At 39.4% G+C, this 15694-nt stretch overlaps 1 protein-coding gene and 1 long non-coding RNA gene across 6 annotated transcripts in view; both read right to left on the bottom strand.

Annotated features, from left to right (window-relative positions):
* Positions 1 to 15694, bottom strand: part of LOC105936296 (rho GTPase-activating protein 44) — a 128433-nt gene that overhangs the window by 35202 nt on the left and 77537 nt on the right. For all 5 annotated transcript variants that reach the window (XM_036142183.1, XM_036142184.1, XM_036142185.1 and 2 more), the window contains exons 10-11: positions 12174 to 12301; positions 5544 to 5655 (exon numbers count right to left, since the gene is read on the bottom strand). In XM_036142183.1, coding sequence (XP_035998076.1) covers positions 5544 to 5655; positions 12174 to 12301 — 240 coding nt within the window. The remainder of the gene's footprint in view (positions 1 to 5543; positions 5656 to 12173; positions 12302 to 15694) is intronic.
* On the bottom strand, positions 8744 to 10824 carry LOC118564370. Its single transcript, XR_004931809.1, has 3 exons — positions 10783 to 10824; positions 9182 to 9546; positions 8744 to 9087 (listed from the first exon to the last, which is right to left on the bottom strand). It is a non-coding gene; the product is annotated as an uncharacterized LOC118564370 (long non-coding RNA).

Raw genomic sequence — 15694 nt, 5'->3', positions numbered from 1 at the left:
ACAAAGGAGACGTGGAGAGAGAAAGCATAATTATTTATTTTTTAATCTAGGTGGTTTGTTTATGTGCTATCAACAGCCTCCAGGGCTTGTCATTTCAGCTCTCTTTCCATTTGTTGCTTTACTCTTTTACGAGTTAACATGTGAATGTCTCTCCAAAGACAAAATCAGCTGCATTATCCCCATTTTATAAAAGTTCTTTCACCCACATTATTTCACCTCAAACATCATTACGCTGAGGAGAAAATTAGGCTAATTTTCCACAAATCTCAGATACATTAATGGCATTTTGCTGCAGATGGATGATAATGATGAAAAATTATGACCCACGGGGATCATTGTGGGACAAAAATGAAACATAATGAAAATAGAAACCTTGTATAATTAACTTTTTATTTCATTAAAAATATATCATGGGCGAATGCACATCCGCCACTCAATGATACACAGCAACTATACTATTGCCAAACATTGACAAGGGATATCTTAGTTATTATTCTTTATTTAAACGTTTCCTGTTGTTTGAAGCTTGTTATTCCATGTTGGTAATAAGTTTACATACTCGATATGGTCATGAATGTTTGTTAGTTAGTAGTTAATTTGGAGCTTTTAAGGATGCATTTAAACCGTTTGGTTTGCCGGAATAATGGAATAATGATACAACACACAGCTTCAGGAAATTTTGAAGACCAGAACAGGGTTCTTCATTTTGAAAGCAATGGGAATGTCTATGATTCCTTGCAGAGATATGCATTTACATATATGTTCACACTAGCTGCAGAGAAATGGCATCAGCAAAATCCTGGCAAAATTCTACCTAAATACAGGGGGAGAATCGTAGAGCTCAATTAAATTGGTTGATTTCAGGCCACAGACACAGGTTTTAGCATAACCTTTAAATGTTCAACAGGTGAAAGGTGAGACTTTCAAATCTGAAAAGACTGACATCTGTCAAGCATGATGGTAGCCTCAGCATCACTACAGTTGTAATGGCGGATGTCAGAAAGTTGGCTGATTCATGAGGGATTAGCTTCTACTTCGCAACTTGGACACAGTTGAGTGTTTGAAAATAATTATCCCAAACACACATCAGAACTAGTTTTAAAATAAATCAAATAAGATGTCATTAGGTCTTCTGCAATGACCGTCACTGAGAGCCTATTGAAGACACGTGGGGACCAGGAAATCAACCACTTTAGATGAGTGTTATTGATTCTGAAGGAGTGTTAAAATATCCAGCCAGGACTATGGCATAAAAAAAGAGAACAAAAGTAAAGACAAGTCGACATGCAGTTAATATACATGCATTAAATTGATGTATTATAATTCCTTCAAAATAACCCGAACAATCAGGAGTAAATCCAAATGAGCCATTAGTATTTTGATGTTTTCAGACTGATGCCTCTCCTTTAATAGTTAACAACCAGCATTTATCTACCTTTAGTAATCCCACCAATGGCCAAGAAGAAGCTTTTTCATAATATAATAAACAGGTTTTATTTTTATGTATGTAACAAGTGTGATGGTTAGTATACTGGTTCTAATCCCTGCAGACCTTATGTACAACTGCAGTAAACCTATTAAAACAACATAAAAACACACCGGCACACAAACAGGACAATTTTTCTCCTGCTGACAGAAAAGGTGACGGCTCACTGGGCTCCTTTCCAGCCCGTCTTTTCCTCCTCTCCGCTCCACTGTTTTCATTTCCCACAGGGACGCTCAGGATTGATGATAAACATCAGGACATCCCTCACTGAGAGACGGCTGCATGTACCTTTAAGTCTGCTGCGCCTAAATTCAACCATGTTGCATGTCGTTGCTGCTACAGAGAAAAACGAGTTTCTGATGAATACACAAATCTTGTTTTCCTTTGCAACAAAGACAAAAAGAGATCCTAAACACATTCTTGCTCCATATGGACTGACTCAGAAATGACCTTTGCACAGAGCTAAATTCTATTTCTAAATGGGTCATGTTGTGAGAAATGTGAAAGCTTTGGTGAGGGGTCAAAAATAATGACCAATCCAAAAAGCTTTGTGCTTTAGTCATCCCTCGAGGTTTCAAAAGTATTCTGTTTGGTTTGAAGGGGGAAAGTACATACGTTTAATCAGGCTAATTTAACTGGAAGAGTTTAAAAAAGTTTTCCTTTTCCGGTTTTCTTTTCTACAACTTCTAAATTCCACATCATAGTTTTATAATACACAGAAAAGAAGCACTAATTCTCCAACAGTCCCCTGCCTTGTGATAAATGCTCAGACTAGTCACTGTTGTGCTATATTTTCATACAGTTCATATGTTCTATTTTTTAAATGCACTTTAAGAAAAGCCAAGACTTAAGGTTATACACACCTAAAAATTACATATAACAGCAAAACTATGTAAAAACACTATATGGTTTCTGAATCCAACCCAGGAGTTCAGACATTTATGTGTCAAGGATTGTTTGGTTGTTGAACCGCAGTGCCGACAGGAGAGTGGAAACCGCATGCTGAGTGAATAATGATTTATTGAAATAAATAATAAGGCTTACAGATCGCAAGGATGACAGGAACACGGCGGGAACAAGACCAGAGCAAGGTAGAATAATGGAGGACCTGACAATTGGTGTGGCAGAACTGGCTGAACGCATAGGGGAGGAGACGGAAGGAGGTGCAGGTGGAGTAAATAAACACCGGTGAACTGAGTAAAGGCAATTTAGGAGAAGAATGAACTGGCAGGTTCTAACAGCGAACATGAGAATGGCCAGACACGGGGGAAAACCTGACTGAACTAACAAAGAGCAGACAGGAGATAAAGATCTAAGAGAACTACTGAAATAATAAAGAACAGAAGCTGACGAAAACACAAACCGAATCTAACAGATACAAGAATGCACTCTTAACATAAATACTGAACAGAAAACTAAACTAATAAAAGGAACAAGGGTCTAAGGAGAAGCGATACTAAAAATGAAAAACATAAACAAACTGCAGGATCCACAGGGAGCAACAATAAGAAATTGAACCCCTGGGGATCCTAACAATATGTCTGGCTGATGTATCAAAGGTGCCATGACATCACTGTATAAACCATTTCATGTAGTTGATATTACAGCACATGTACAGAATTAAATTTAAAAAATAACCTCATGTTGTTTTTGCCAGGTCAAATGTCCCTTCTCAGTAAAAGGGTTGGTTGCAGTAATGACATGCAGCTCTACCAGGTTGACTTCGCTCTGATTGGCTACAACCACGCGACCCTATATGCCTTCCACCCTCCATCCACACCTGCCCCCCCCCCCCCCCCCCTCCTCTCCCCAACAGTCTGTCGCAAATCCATTATTATGGTTTTATGGCTAGTTGAAGTGCTTGTGTTGGAGGATGTCGGACAGGTGAGGCCAAGCTGACCAAAGGCTTTAACCTGGCAGCGTGATTCAACACAGTGGGACCTCAGAACCACCTGAGAAAAAACGAAATTTGTTGTTATGGCCCCTTTAATTAAAGCTGGCAAACCCGCAGAACAGCTTGATTTGGATATTGACTCACGATGAGATTGCATCAGAGAATTTGATCAACAGTAACTATCTATGGTCAAGATCAGACAAAATGTGCAAATTTTTAATCCTACTTTCAGAAACCATGATTTTGAACTTTTTGTACCACTAACTCTTGTCATATAATAAATTTCTAACTACAGCAGTTCTCACACTAGAAGGAGTCAAAATGTTACAATTTTGAATAAATTTCTGTGTAATCTTGATAACTATCCAAAATAAATTATACAGATATGATTATTATAATAAAATGTAGCCATTTCAATACTCCTTTGTGACCACAATTTAATATTTTACATAACTATTTCACAGAAAATGTATATATATGTATATATAAATCCAAAAGTTAAGCTTTTAATTAGAAAAAAAAAATAATTTCCAAGATTGATGCAAATTTAAGAATACAGTCTTCGGACATTAAAGGACACAATGAAATGGTGACAGCTCCGCCAACTAAACCGTTTATTTTAAACCACGAAATGACATGTCAGTGGATCTTTATTCTGTTCTGAGAGGGAACTTCTTAAACAATAGGATAAACATATTGTTTAACAGTTTGATTAACAAAATATTGATTTAAGGCTAAAACCTGTACCCTAGTTTGTCTTATTCTTGATAAATGTGTTTTTCTCTGACAGCAGCATTGTGCAGCAGTCAGCTGCAGCAAAAAGCAGTGCTGTCATAAAAAAGATCAATAACAGCACCCTAAAAGCCTGAAAGCTTTTCTTTCTTTTGTAGCCCATCATGGTTCTGATTTAAAAGCAGCGGAGTGATAACAACACAGAGAAAACAGATCTTCTTTCTTCTCACATCCCTCTGATGTTACTCTGTTATATTTGGATTTTAACACCAGCCGTTTCTTTTTATTCCAATATGAGAGCAGAGACTCAGAAATAGGTGGCTTCATTTGAACTTCTACAACGTCTCAAATTTAGGTGCAAATTTACATAAACTAAAGAAATTCCTCCCTTTCTGTGAAAGGAAAGGTTCCCAGACTAGAGTCCAAACCGTCTGCAATGGAAGACGGTTGATTTTAAATCTGGTGAACTGTTTCTATGTTGATTTGTCCACAGCTTTAGTACCGTTATCTTGTTCAGAAACCCAGCGATGACCCAGTTCACACTCAGAATTTCCTGAAATTTTAACAACATGCTGTGGGTCTGGCAGACCAACAGTACGACGGCATCACACATCTTCCACCGTACCTAACAGTGGGCATGAGGTGCCTTTGTTTCCTGCTAAACCCACCTTGGTCTCATCTGACCTAAACACATGGTTCCACTTTGTAGAAATGTTTCCCATTTTGGTGAGTAGCAAAGAGAAATGGGCATCTGTGTCATATTTCTACGCCAGGGAAACAGGAAGTTCTAGACCAGCAATATGATTAACTTTAAAAAAAAAAAAGAAAACAGAAATTTTTTTCACATTTTCTTCAAAAGGTCTATTAGAGATGGTTATTAGAGTAATAACCATCTGCCATTTTCCCTCGGAAGTGTATTCAAATGTCAGATGGGAATTTCCTAAAATGTTTCAGACTATACTTAACCTTATCCATCCATTTTCTAACACATCTACCCCTTGTGGGGTCAATGGGCGAGAGGCGGGGTACACCCTGGACAGGTCGCCAGTCTATCACAGGGCAACACAGAGACAAACAGGATGAAGAACCATTCACACGCACACTCACACCTAAGGAGAATTTAGAGAGGCCAATTAACCTAACAGTGTTTTTGGACTGTGGGAGGAAGCTGGAGTACCCGGAGAGAACCCACGCATGCACAGGGAGAACATGCAAACTCCATGCAGAAAGACCCAGGGCAAGGGTAGGACTTGAACCCAGGACCTTCTTGCAACATGCACTACCCACTGCCTCCACTGTGCAGCCCTACTTAAGCTTATACTACTGCAATAAATAATTATTTCATGGTACTGTATTATTTTACGCGTCTTTTTTTTTTTTTACTAATGAGAGTGTAAGATGCTGTATTTGGCAACAGTGTCGATAACTCGCCTGCGATGGCGTGCGGGTCTGTAGAGAACTCCTGAACGTCCATCACCCCACAGTCCAGAGACGCCTTCAGCTTCTTCAGTTTGGAGGCCGAAGGTGCGATTCTGAACAAACCCTGAAAAACACGAAACATCACGATAAGACATCTGAAGAGTTGGAGTTGAAGAAACTTGCTGCGTAACTTCGATCCGTCCCCAATTTGTCTAGACCCGCTTGTCCTTGCAGGGTAGGCTGGCTGCCTACGCCATCACAGAACCACAGAGACAATATGGGACAAACAACCCTGCATTCATACCTAGGGGCTATTTAGAGAGACCTATGAATCTAACAGTCATGTTCCTGGACGGTGGGAGGAAGCCGTATGGGGCTAAAATAGTAGCTTTAACATTTGCAAATGTGTGTGGAGAGTTGTGTGTCTGTATCTCGATTTGTGCGTGTGCAGTGGGATTTGTAAATGTGTGAGAAGATTTGAGTGTCTGTACAACAATCTGCAAATGTGTAAAACTACTTGTGTGTAATCCGTTTTGCAAATGTGTAAAAAATCCACAAATCTGTATTCAGATCTGCAAATGTGTACAGAGATTTGCAAATGTGTAAAAGATCCACAAATCTGTATTCAGATCTGCAAATGTGTACAGAGATTTGCAAATGTGTAAAAGATCCACAAATCTGTATTCAGATCTGCAAATGTGTACTGAGATTCGCAAATGTGTAGATCAATCTGTAAGCACACACAGAGACACTTGTGTCTGAAGTGTTTTTGCTTCAAGACCCAGAAATACAGACAAATCATTGGTTACAAGTCAAGCGGTTTTTCGGTTGGCTCTCTTTACACACGTGATTTTTGCTACTGTTCTGCCGCGTGAGATGCACAAATGCGCGGAAGGATTTGTATGCGTATCTTTTCGATTTGTGTCCCCTTGCGCAGACTCACAGGCTCAAAGGCTGCCTCTTCCGGCTGTGGGAGGTCACGTGACTTTCAAGGATTTTACCAAAGCGTTTTGCTTCCAGACGGCTGATAAGGCAACTTGTTATAACTATATAACTTTCTCCCTTTAACGGCAAAGGTTTCTTGTTTTAATGAGAGACTTATCTTGCTAAAACCAGATAATTGTCTCATCATAACAACGCAACATACCCCGGCATCAGCTCGCGGGATATTTGAGTGTCATGGAGAAGAGGAGAGACGGAGGGGCGCCTTTTATTTCTTTTAAAAAGTCGTCATTTGTCGGAGGAATGTATTTCTGCACTGAGGAGTGACAAGGTAAGTCGTGCATATACAGCAAGTCCTCTACTTGAAATTTTATCAATTCGGCAGTTATTTATATTTAACAACTATGCTATGGAAACACAAGTTGCAGCCCTGTAGTACAGTCCCTGGCTCTGTTTACACGGTGAAAACAGGTTTGCGTTGCCTTTGTACTCTCCATTTACACACTACAAGGTTTAACTGTTGCTTAGGGGGGGCTTTCAGCTATAGCTGTGGGTTTATTTACAACAGTTTGCAGCCGAAACAGTCCTCCGCCAGCCGCTGTTTTCTTCTTCTGGGCAATTTGACCCGGAGCTTCAAAAATCACAGCGCTACTAGTGGTGCGTCATGGGAATTACACCGTTTAAGTACTCTAAACAGGGCCTGTGACTGCAAAAGTTCTTCATGGATGTTAATGAGATAGGCTGACATACATACGGATAAGCAGCTTAATTTTTTTTTAAAACATGTCATGCATATAATCATAAATTCTGCTGTAAAGATTAATAATCATGTGCTTAAAAGAGTCTTTTTAGTTTATTTCTTTTTTATATTAACCATAATTTCATTGTGCTTGTAGACATATCAGCTATAGCAAGCGTGGATGATGAGAGCTTGGCCATCTATATTCCCACCTATGCTGACAGAATTGCCACCCAGAGATTTTGCTCCGAGTACCAAGGAAAAGGTGAAAGAGATGTCCTTCGACAGACATTGCTTGAAAAACTCTTTTCATGAAAATCTTCATGGAAAAAGTCCAATTTGATCTAAAATGTTTTTGGTTTCAGGTAATACCACTATGTAATATATTTCAAAAGAAAGTTTACCATTTGACTCAAAATGGTCATGTTTTCAGGAACATATGGAAGTGAGCCACAATAGAGTCAGTTAGCTTTTGTTTTTGCTGACAAAGATATAGAGCAAAAATACTGATTAAAAAGATTACTCCAACAACATTGTGAAATACAAGTTTTGAAGTCAAATTATTGCTGTTGCTATAAAGCTTCTTTAAGGTAAAAATTCTGAAGCATGTGTTTAAACTGTACTTATTTTCCTTTTCTTTCCATAGGGCATTATGTTTTTTATATTCTTCAAAGTTGATTGTAAAATTGATAAATGCTTTGAGCGCAATAGTGCCCAGAATTCTAACAAAGACTTTTGTCTGTTGTATGTAAAAGGATTTTCTCATGTTCAATTTTGAGATCCATGTATTCATCTTTTTAATACTCATAGATTATGTTCTAGTTTGGTCATCTTCTGGAGGTAGAAAACTTCCTTTCAAAAGGATCTTTCAGAGCACTTGTTAAAGGTACTTTTAATGTATGTTCTTCTGTGAGTTGATGTAACATTGCAGTATAATGTTATGTTTCTAAGGAAAGAATGAGTTGGTTTGATCACAAACCATAACACTTCATTTTGTAATGGGTTTTTACCAAAGATTCATTAAAGGTTTTCATATATCATTCGACCATATCGTCATTGTCAAACAGTACATAACTTGGGTCTCAGTGTTCAGTAACAGAGAACTATAAGTCTTGCTGTTATAAATATAAAAAGTATGTCTTGAATATGAGGAGCAGTGGTGGGGTTTACAGAACATGTCATTTAAACATTTTGTGTCCTGCATGATAGATCACAAGGCAAATGTGAAGTTAGATTTCTTGTTATTGTCCTAATATATGTAGCAGCATATATTTACTGTCAAACACAACAAGAATCACAGAAAATATAAAACCTAGCAGCAAAATTCAAAAAGTTATGTACGTCATGATGAAACCTTTAAGTACATGGGAATCGAAGAAAACAAAGGTCTGTTTTTTTTCCCTCCATCTGTATTTCTTTGACTGCCTGTCCTTTATGGGTTGTGCAGTCTGCAGCTGCCTATTTCTGACTGTGTGGGAAAGTGACAGGTTCATTCTGAACAGGCTCACAAGGTCATTTGCTCCACAAACTCTTTTTTTTACAAGAAAATATCACACGTGTCACAGGTTTGTGCGTATATAAGCTCTTAAAAATAAGCATAACTCAATTGTTTCATCATGTGTGGACGGTGCATGAAGAAAGTTCTCTGTCATCAGAAGGTATGATCCTTCGAACTGTCTCATCACGTGTGAACGGTCCTCTGAAGACGTTGGACTGTGCAAGTTCCCGCCGCTTGCTCAGAAACCTGTTTGAGATTGTCTTGTTCACCAAAAAGCCGTGGAAGGGTATACATCATGTAGGACCGGCAACTTGGAGCAATAGTATCTCTAATCTTACGAATTATGTTCCATAAGTGAACCACTTTAAGAGTTCTTCCTGAAAGACAAGAAAATAAACAAGTTCTTAAAGTACATACTCCATATTTAAAAGCATATATCATATAGTATTTATCTTTTACATTCAAACACACCTCAGTGATATTTAAACAGGTGAGCAGAATTGGCTGCTTATCCAAGAAGTCACCAGTAAAGTAATATGTATTCTTCAGTTTTTGAAAAAGGTTCATCCAGTACTGTGCACGACATTTCCTTAAGAAATCCCACCAGCTGTTGATGTGCTGGCTGTGGGTGCTGGATCCCACAATGAAGTAGTTTTCAGGATAGCTGTCATCAAGACGCAAAAATCTTTGAATGTCTTTCATTGTACCATTCTCTGTCTCCATGTCGATATGAATTCTGGCTGTGGTACCCCCTCTTTTCTCAACCTCTGAAACAAAATATCCAGCAGTAACTTTTGGACAGCACCATCCATGTATTCAGCTTTAGAGATGCCAACCTGTAAACACAGCAGAGATTTTGTTATCGTTCTTTCAAGTTTTTTATTTTAAACAAAAGGTAAAAATAACAATTAATTTACTCTTTCTAAAAATTGAGCACGTTAGTTCTGCTAAATGTGAGAAGCTAAATATTCCAAATTCAAAGTTTTCAAGTATTTAAATTTTGTGTTAGATCAAATGCACAGGCATTCTAAGATACAAAAGAGAACATTCATGATTTTCTGGCTGTATTTTTAATGTAGCTATCTTAATCCTGGTCCTCCTTAATGTTTTTGTTTATGGGAATTTTAAAAAGTACTTTTACAGAATTCCCATCAGAAGGAGAATAGCTACTGTTTAAAATTGTGATTAAAGGTTAGACTGGATCAATGTTTAATTGCTCAAACCTAGACTGCAATGCAACAATGTTGTTGATTAAGATTTGTTTTCTTTTCTGAGTAAGTTTAAAAAGACATCAGAAAAAACAAATGCAACAACTAATAAACTGAGAACAGTTGTGCCTTGCTGCCAGGTGCTTTTATTGATAAATTCTGATATTAACTTTTGAATTTGCAGCAATAATAATCGATTATCAGTTTTTGCTTTTCTCCTTATTAAAGCATAAAGCAGTAGTTGACTGGGTTTATTAATGGATCTGATATAAATAGCTGTCCTTTACTGGCTTGTGAATAGTCACATCAGAAAGCTCTGTATTCATCACTTTGTTTTGACACAATAAAATATGGATAAATGTAGCTTTATCTAGCCTCACTTTTATTGTGTAGAATACACATACTTTTAATTAGCCTTACGAGTGTGGAATTAAAATTTATTTTAATTACATTTAATTCAAATACATAAAGGCATAGGTACTTTTGCAGTCACAGGCCCTGTTTAGAGTACTTAAACGGTGTAATTCCCATGACGCACCACTAGTAGCGCTGTGATTTTTGAAGCTCCGGGTCAAATTGCCCAGAAGAAGAAAACAGCGGCTGGCGGAGGACTGTTTCGGCTGCAAACTGTTGTAAATAAACCCACAGCTATAGCTGAAAGCCCCCCCTAAGCAACAGTTAAACCTTGTAGTGTGTAAATGGAGAGTACAAAGGCAACGCAAACCTGTTTTCACCGTGTAAACAGAGCCAGGGACTGTACTACAGGGCTGCAACTTGTGTTTCCATAGCATAGTTGTTAAATATAAATAACTGCCGAATTGATAAAATTTCAAGTAGAGGACTTGCTGTATATGCACGACTTACCTTGTCACTCCTCAGTGCAGAAATACATTCCTCCGACAAATGACGACTTTTTAAAAAGAAATAAAAGGCGCCCCTCCGTCTCTCCTCTTCTCCATGACACTCAAATATCCCGCGAGCTGATGCCGGGGTATGTTGCGTTGTTATGATGAGACAATTATCTGGTTTTAGCAAGATAAGTCTCTCATTAAAACAAGAAACCTTTGCCGTTAAAGGGAGAAAGTTATATAGTTATAACAAGTTGCCTTATCAGCCGTCTGGAAGCAAAACGCTTTGGTAAAATCCTTGAAAGTCACGTGACCTCCCACAGCCGGAAGAGGCAGCCTGTGTGCCTGTGAGCCTGCGCTCAGGGCAGTATGTGAGCCTTTGAGCCTGTGAGTCTGCGCAAGGGGACACAAATCGAAAAGATACGCATACAAATCCTTCCACGCATTTGTGCATCTCACGCGGCAGAACAGTAGCAAAAATCACGTGTGTAAAGAGAGCCAACCGAAAAACCGCTTGACTTGTAACCAATGATTTGTCTGTATTTCTGGGTCTTGAAGCAAAAACACTTCAGACACAAGTGTCTCTGTGTGTGCTTACAGATTGATCTACACATTTGCGAATCTCAGTACACATTTGCAGATCTGAATACAGATTTGTGGATTTTTTACACATTTGCAAATCTCTGTACACATTTGCAGATCTGAATACAGATTTGTGGATCTTTTACACATTTGCAAAACGGATTACACACAAGTAGTTTTACACATTTGCAGATTGTTGTACAGACACTCAAATCTTCTCACACATTTACAAATCCCACTGCACACGCACAAATCGAGATACAGACACACAACTCTCCACACACATTTGCAAATGTTAAAGCTACTATTTTAGCCCCATAAAGCCGGAGTACCCAGAGAGAACCCACGCATGCACAGGGAGAACATGCAAACTTGATACAGAAAGACCAAAGGCAGAGCTGTTTAACATGTTAGGTTTTGTTGTTATTTATGAAAAATGTCAGAATGTGAACTTTATAAAAAAAAAAAAAAAAAAGGTTGAACAATTTTTAACATGTTGTGTAAGGTCAGTATTGACGAAAGCTAACAATTTCCCTTGCTCACTCGATGTCATAACTATATTTGCCTCTATGGCAAAAAAAAAAACACCTTTCAATACAAACAATCTTTAAAACAGCGCGATGTGTGCTTTACAGCCCTAAAACGCAAAAACTGGATTACTTCTTGCTCTGAAATTTTAATGAACCCTACAGGGATTTTTTTTTTTGTTCCAAGCTGTGAAACGCTTAAGTGTGAACCTCATTAGGAGTCCCTTCAGTAATTAAGACTGACTCAACCTACAGTAACGTTTCACTTCTGTGAATGCATCTGAAAAAGCGTGCTTACCTCCTCCTGCATGCCACACTCCAGCAGCATAGTGACACAGGCTTCAATAGGAAAGGCGACATCTCTCCCGCTGAGTGCTAAGTGCTCCTCTAATGGTTTCCCGTAGCACGGTTTTTCCACCCAGGTCTCTGTCAAACACACACACACACACATGCTGTCAGATAAACCGCATTGATCCCGCTTTAATGATCCTGCCAGCTTCCAGTGAATGCTCCTGATCAGTATTTTTGTAAACTTTGCTGAATAATTGGGTTCATTCCCTCAAACATGTTTCTGCATTCTCCATTTATAGCTCTTTAACATTAGGACCTACATTTAGCTCATTCACAACCAGTTTTAAATTTTCAATTAACCCTTTGAGTTATAAAATCTTCGCTACTTTTATTTTTGATTGTAACTCGCTTAATTTATACCTGCCATAGCAATGAACAGTACAGTGCACTGCTTCCGCTACTTCACCCAAAGTCGTTTTAGATGAAAAATAAGCAAAGATAACATACTGAACAAAGGTGGGCATCAGAAGGCTCAAAGGCCAAAACGTCTAGCGACCCAGTTCCTCTGGCTCTCATTAGCCGCGCACCAAGCGGCTCCACTCACTTAGTGTTTTAGGAGCTGTTTTTTTTTTTTTTTCAGGGCTAGCTCGGGTTCCTCTGGCTCTGCTGAGGAGAAAGGCCAAACCGCGCTGACTCGAGTGAACACCCCTTATTTCAGAGATTGGCCGCGGGTCGAGGAGAAATGAAAAGGTTTTCTCAGAGGAAGTCCAGAAAAAACTGAAGAGCAACGACATTAATATTAAGGACCACTTTGAACAGACTGGGTCAAACCATGAACCACACCTGAAGGGGGGAAAGAAAAAAAAAATGGGACGCTTCAGCTTTCTATACCCAGACGAGCTGCATGGGATCCAAGGGTTTACCGAGGCTTTCTCTCATTTCACACTGAAAGCTGTTTTGTCTCTGAAGTGTCCATCCATCCACCTCTTGCCGTACAAGGTAACGACTGTCTGCCTTTCCCTGCTGCCGGCCCGTCTTTCTGTATAAAGACTCAGAGCACCCGGGGGGAGTAGCAGGGTGCTTTCGCAAAGTTGCCGACCGAATGTAGCTTGAGCTCGGTCAAAGAATGACGCTCCATCCGCTGACAGACCAACCCACAGCTAGGTAGTAAGAATGAAATCCATCCATGCATCCGTTGTCTTCCACTTATCCAGGGTCGGGTTGCCGGGGTAGCAGCTTCAGTAGGGAGGCCCAGACGTCCCTCTCCTCAGCCACTTGGGCCAGCTCCTCAGGAGGAATCCCAAGGCGTTCCCAGGCCAGCCGGGAGGCATAGTCCTTCCAGCGTGTCCTGGGTCTTTCCCTGAGTCTCCTCCCATTGGGACGATCTAAGAGATCTAATATAAAGCTGTACATTTTACCTCTGTGAATGAAAACAGCCGTGGTGGGGAGCAGCGGTGTGGTTTGACATTTGTGGACTGCTATACAGAGCTCGGACACCGGGGAAACCCTGGAAGCGCCCTCGGCTGGCAGACCCAACGTTTGCTTCTGCTGGTTTCTGCCTCTCAACACAGTTTCAAAGCAGACAAGCAGAGATGCTCTGCCTCATTTTATTATTAGACGTGTGATCCAGATATTTATCCAGGTGGATTACTCCTTAAAAATATCCAATACAATCTTGCATATACAGTTATAGAAACATTGTTTGTATTTTTTTCTTTTATTTAAGTTTTATTGATTTAATTATGTAATTTTTTTATCATTTACAATTTCTTGCAGATGTCTTTAAAATATCAATGTTGCAAACAGGGCAGGGGGGACAGGGGCAAAAGCAACGCCCAGGAGGCGTTTCCCTCTTCCAGGCCTTTCTAGGCCCGTGGAATCGCTAAACCGGTAGAAGATAATCTGAGCGGGGAGAGGCCAAGCTGGGTAAGCGAACACGGGCGCGCCAGTGGAACTGTGCCTTCAAGGTGCATAGACACGTTATTTGACTTTTGTCAATTTGTTAGTAAATAAAGCCTTACGTCTTTATTTTTAATAGCAGAGGAAGTACAACACTGCGCATGCGCAGCAGGGGATAAAACAAGGAAGAGGCTGACGGCTATTAGCATCTCCCAGAGTAACAATACAGAATGGTCAAAGTGAATGGATCCAGTGGAAAAAAAAAAAAGCAAAAACATACATGATTCCAAGAGGAAAAAGACTGGGCTGTCGCTGGGAATACAGTATAAACGTTGGTGTTCACTGAAGCGAACACTAACATGCCGAGGCTCAGATGTGACCGCAGAGTTGATTGACCTGAGTAAATGTTATAATATCAGGCTCTTATATTAGCATTGCAGAAGATCAGACTTGGTCCGGCATTATTTAATTTTGATTTATAAGCAAACCGGCATTGTGATAGTTCTGTGATACTGCCGGTAGATGGCGCCACATCTGTTAATATCTGCTCATTGTGTTGCGGGGGCTATATTTATCCACAAAATTGACCATCAAAACATGATCAGGATGGAGGCTTGGGGTATATAATGTGAATGGGTGAATGACTGGACGAAGTGTAAAGCGTTTTGGGGTCATTGGACTTGATATAGCTCTATACAAGTACAAGCCATTTACCATTTCAAAAATAAAGACGAAATACACCAGCAGTCAACAAGCCAATAATTTGATAAAATCTTAAAACATACAGCATATAGATACACAATAAAAGTCTGTTTTATATAATTTGGAGTATTACTAGAGCACCAGGGTTTTAACCAGGACCTTCAGACTAAATTTACCATAACTCTTAAACATATTATTACTGAACAAGAAGAGGTTCCTTCAAGATGAGGTTTTCAGATACTCGGAATAAGAGGGTCAATCTTACATATGTTGCATAAGTGAGTTAGTGGTTTAAATCCTCAAAATAAAGCTTAACATCAAAAAGGTGCAATATCTCATAGGGTTATATTACAGAAAATGAGAGATACAACTCTTCAGTTCAGCATGTAACTGCTGACTAAACAGTAAAATGCCCTTTGGGGGCTATAAATAAATAAACTAATCTGAAACTAAGTAAAAGATAAATAAAAAAAAGCAACCAAAAGCTTGGTCATGCTTCAAAATAAAAAAGTCTGAACTTTACACAGCTGAGATTATAGAAAATGTTGGTTTCTCCAGTATTTCTTTCTACTTGAATTTTATTGTAGGGCTTTTCTTATCAGTGTTTTTTTTCTTCCTGTTTTGTCATAAATTTACTGCGTTTTGGCTTACAGCTATTTATAAAATGTGTTTTTAAAACCGATTTGCCTGGCAGAAAAAGTCTTTGGAATGATTCTTGCTTAAATCACAAACACAAGTCAAAATACATATACATATACGGGGCGCGCAGCAGGTAGCGCGACCCATGTATGGAGGCCTTGGTCCTCGACGAGGTCGACCCGGGTTCGAATCCGACCCGCGGCCCTTTGCCGCTCTCTCTCTACCACTCTTCCACCCCCCTTCCTGTCAGCCTACTGTCATAAAAAGGAGAGCCACTAGAGCTGCGAA

Source organism: Fundulus heteroclitus, chromosome 10 (assembly GCF_011125445.2).
Source record: "Fundulus heteroclitus isolate FHET01 chromosome 10, MU-UCD_Fhet_4.1, whole genome shotgun sequence".
In the NCBI taxonomy this organism is placed as follows: domain Eukaryota; kingdom Metazoa; phylum Chordata; class Actinopteri; order Cyprinodontiformes; family Fundulidae; genus Fundulus; species Fundulus heteroclitus.
The sequence above is the reverse complement of the archived record's forward strand: the minus strand, read 5'-3'. Positions and strand labels throughout refer to the sequence as shown.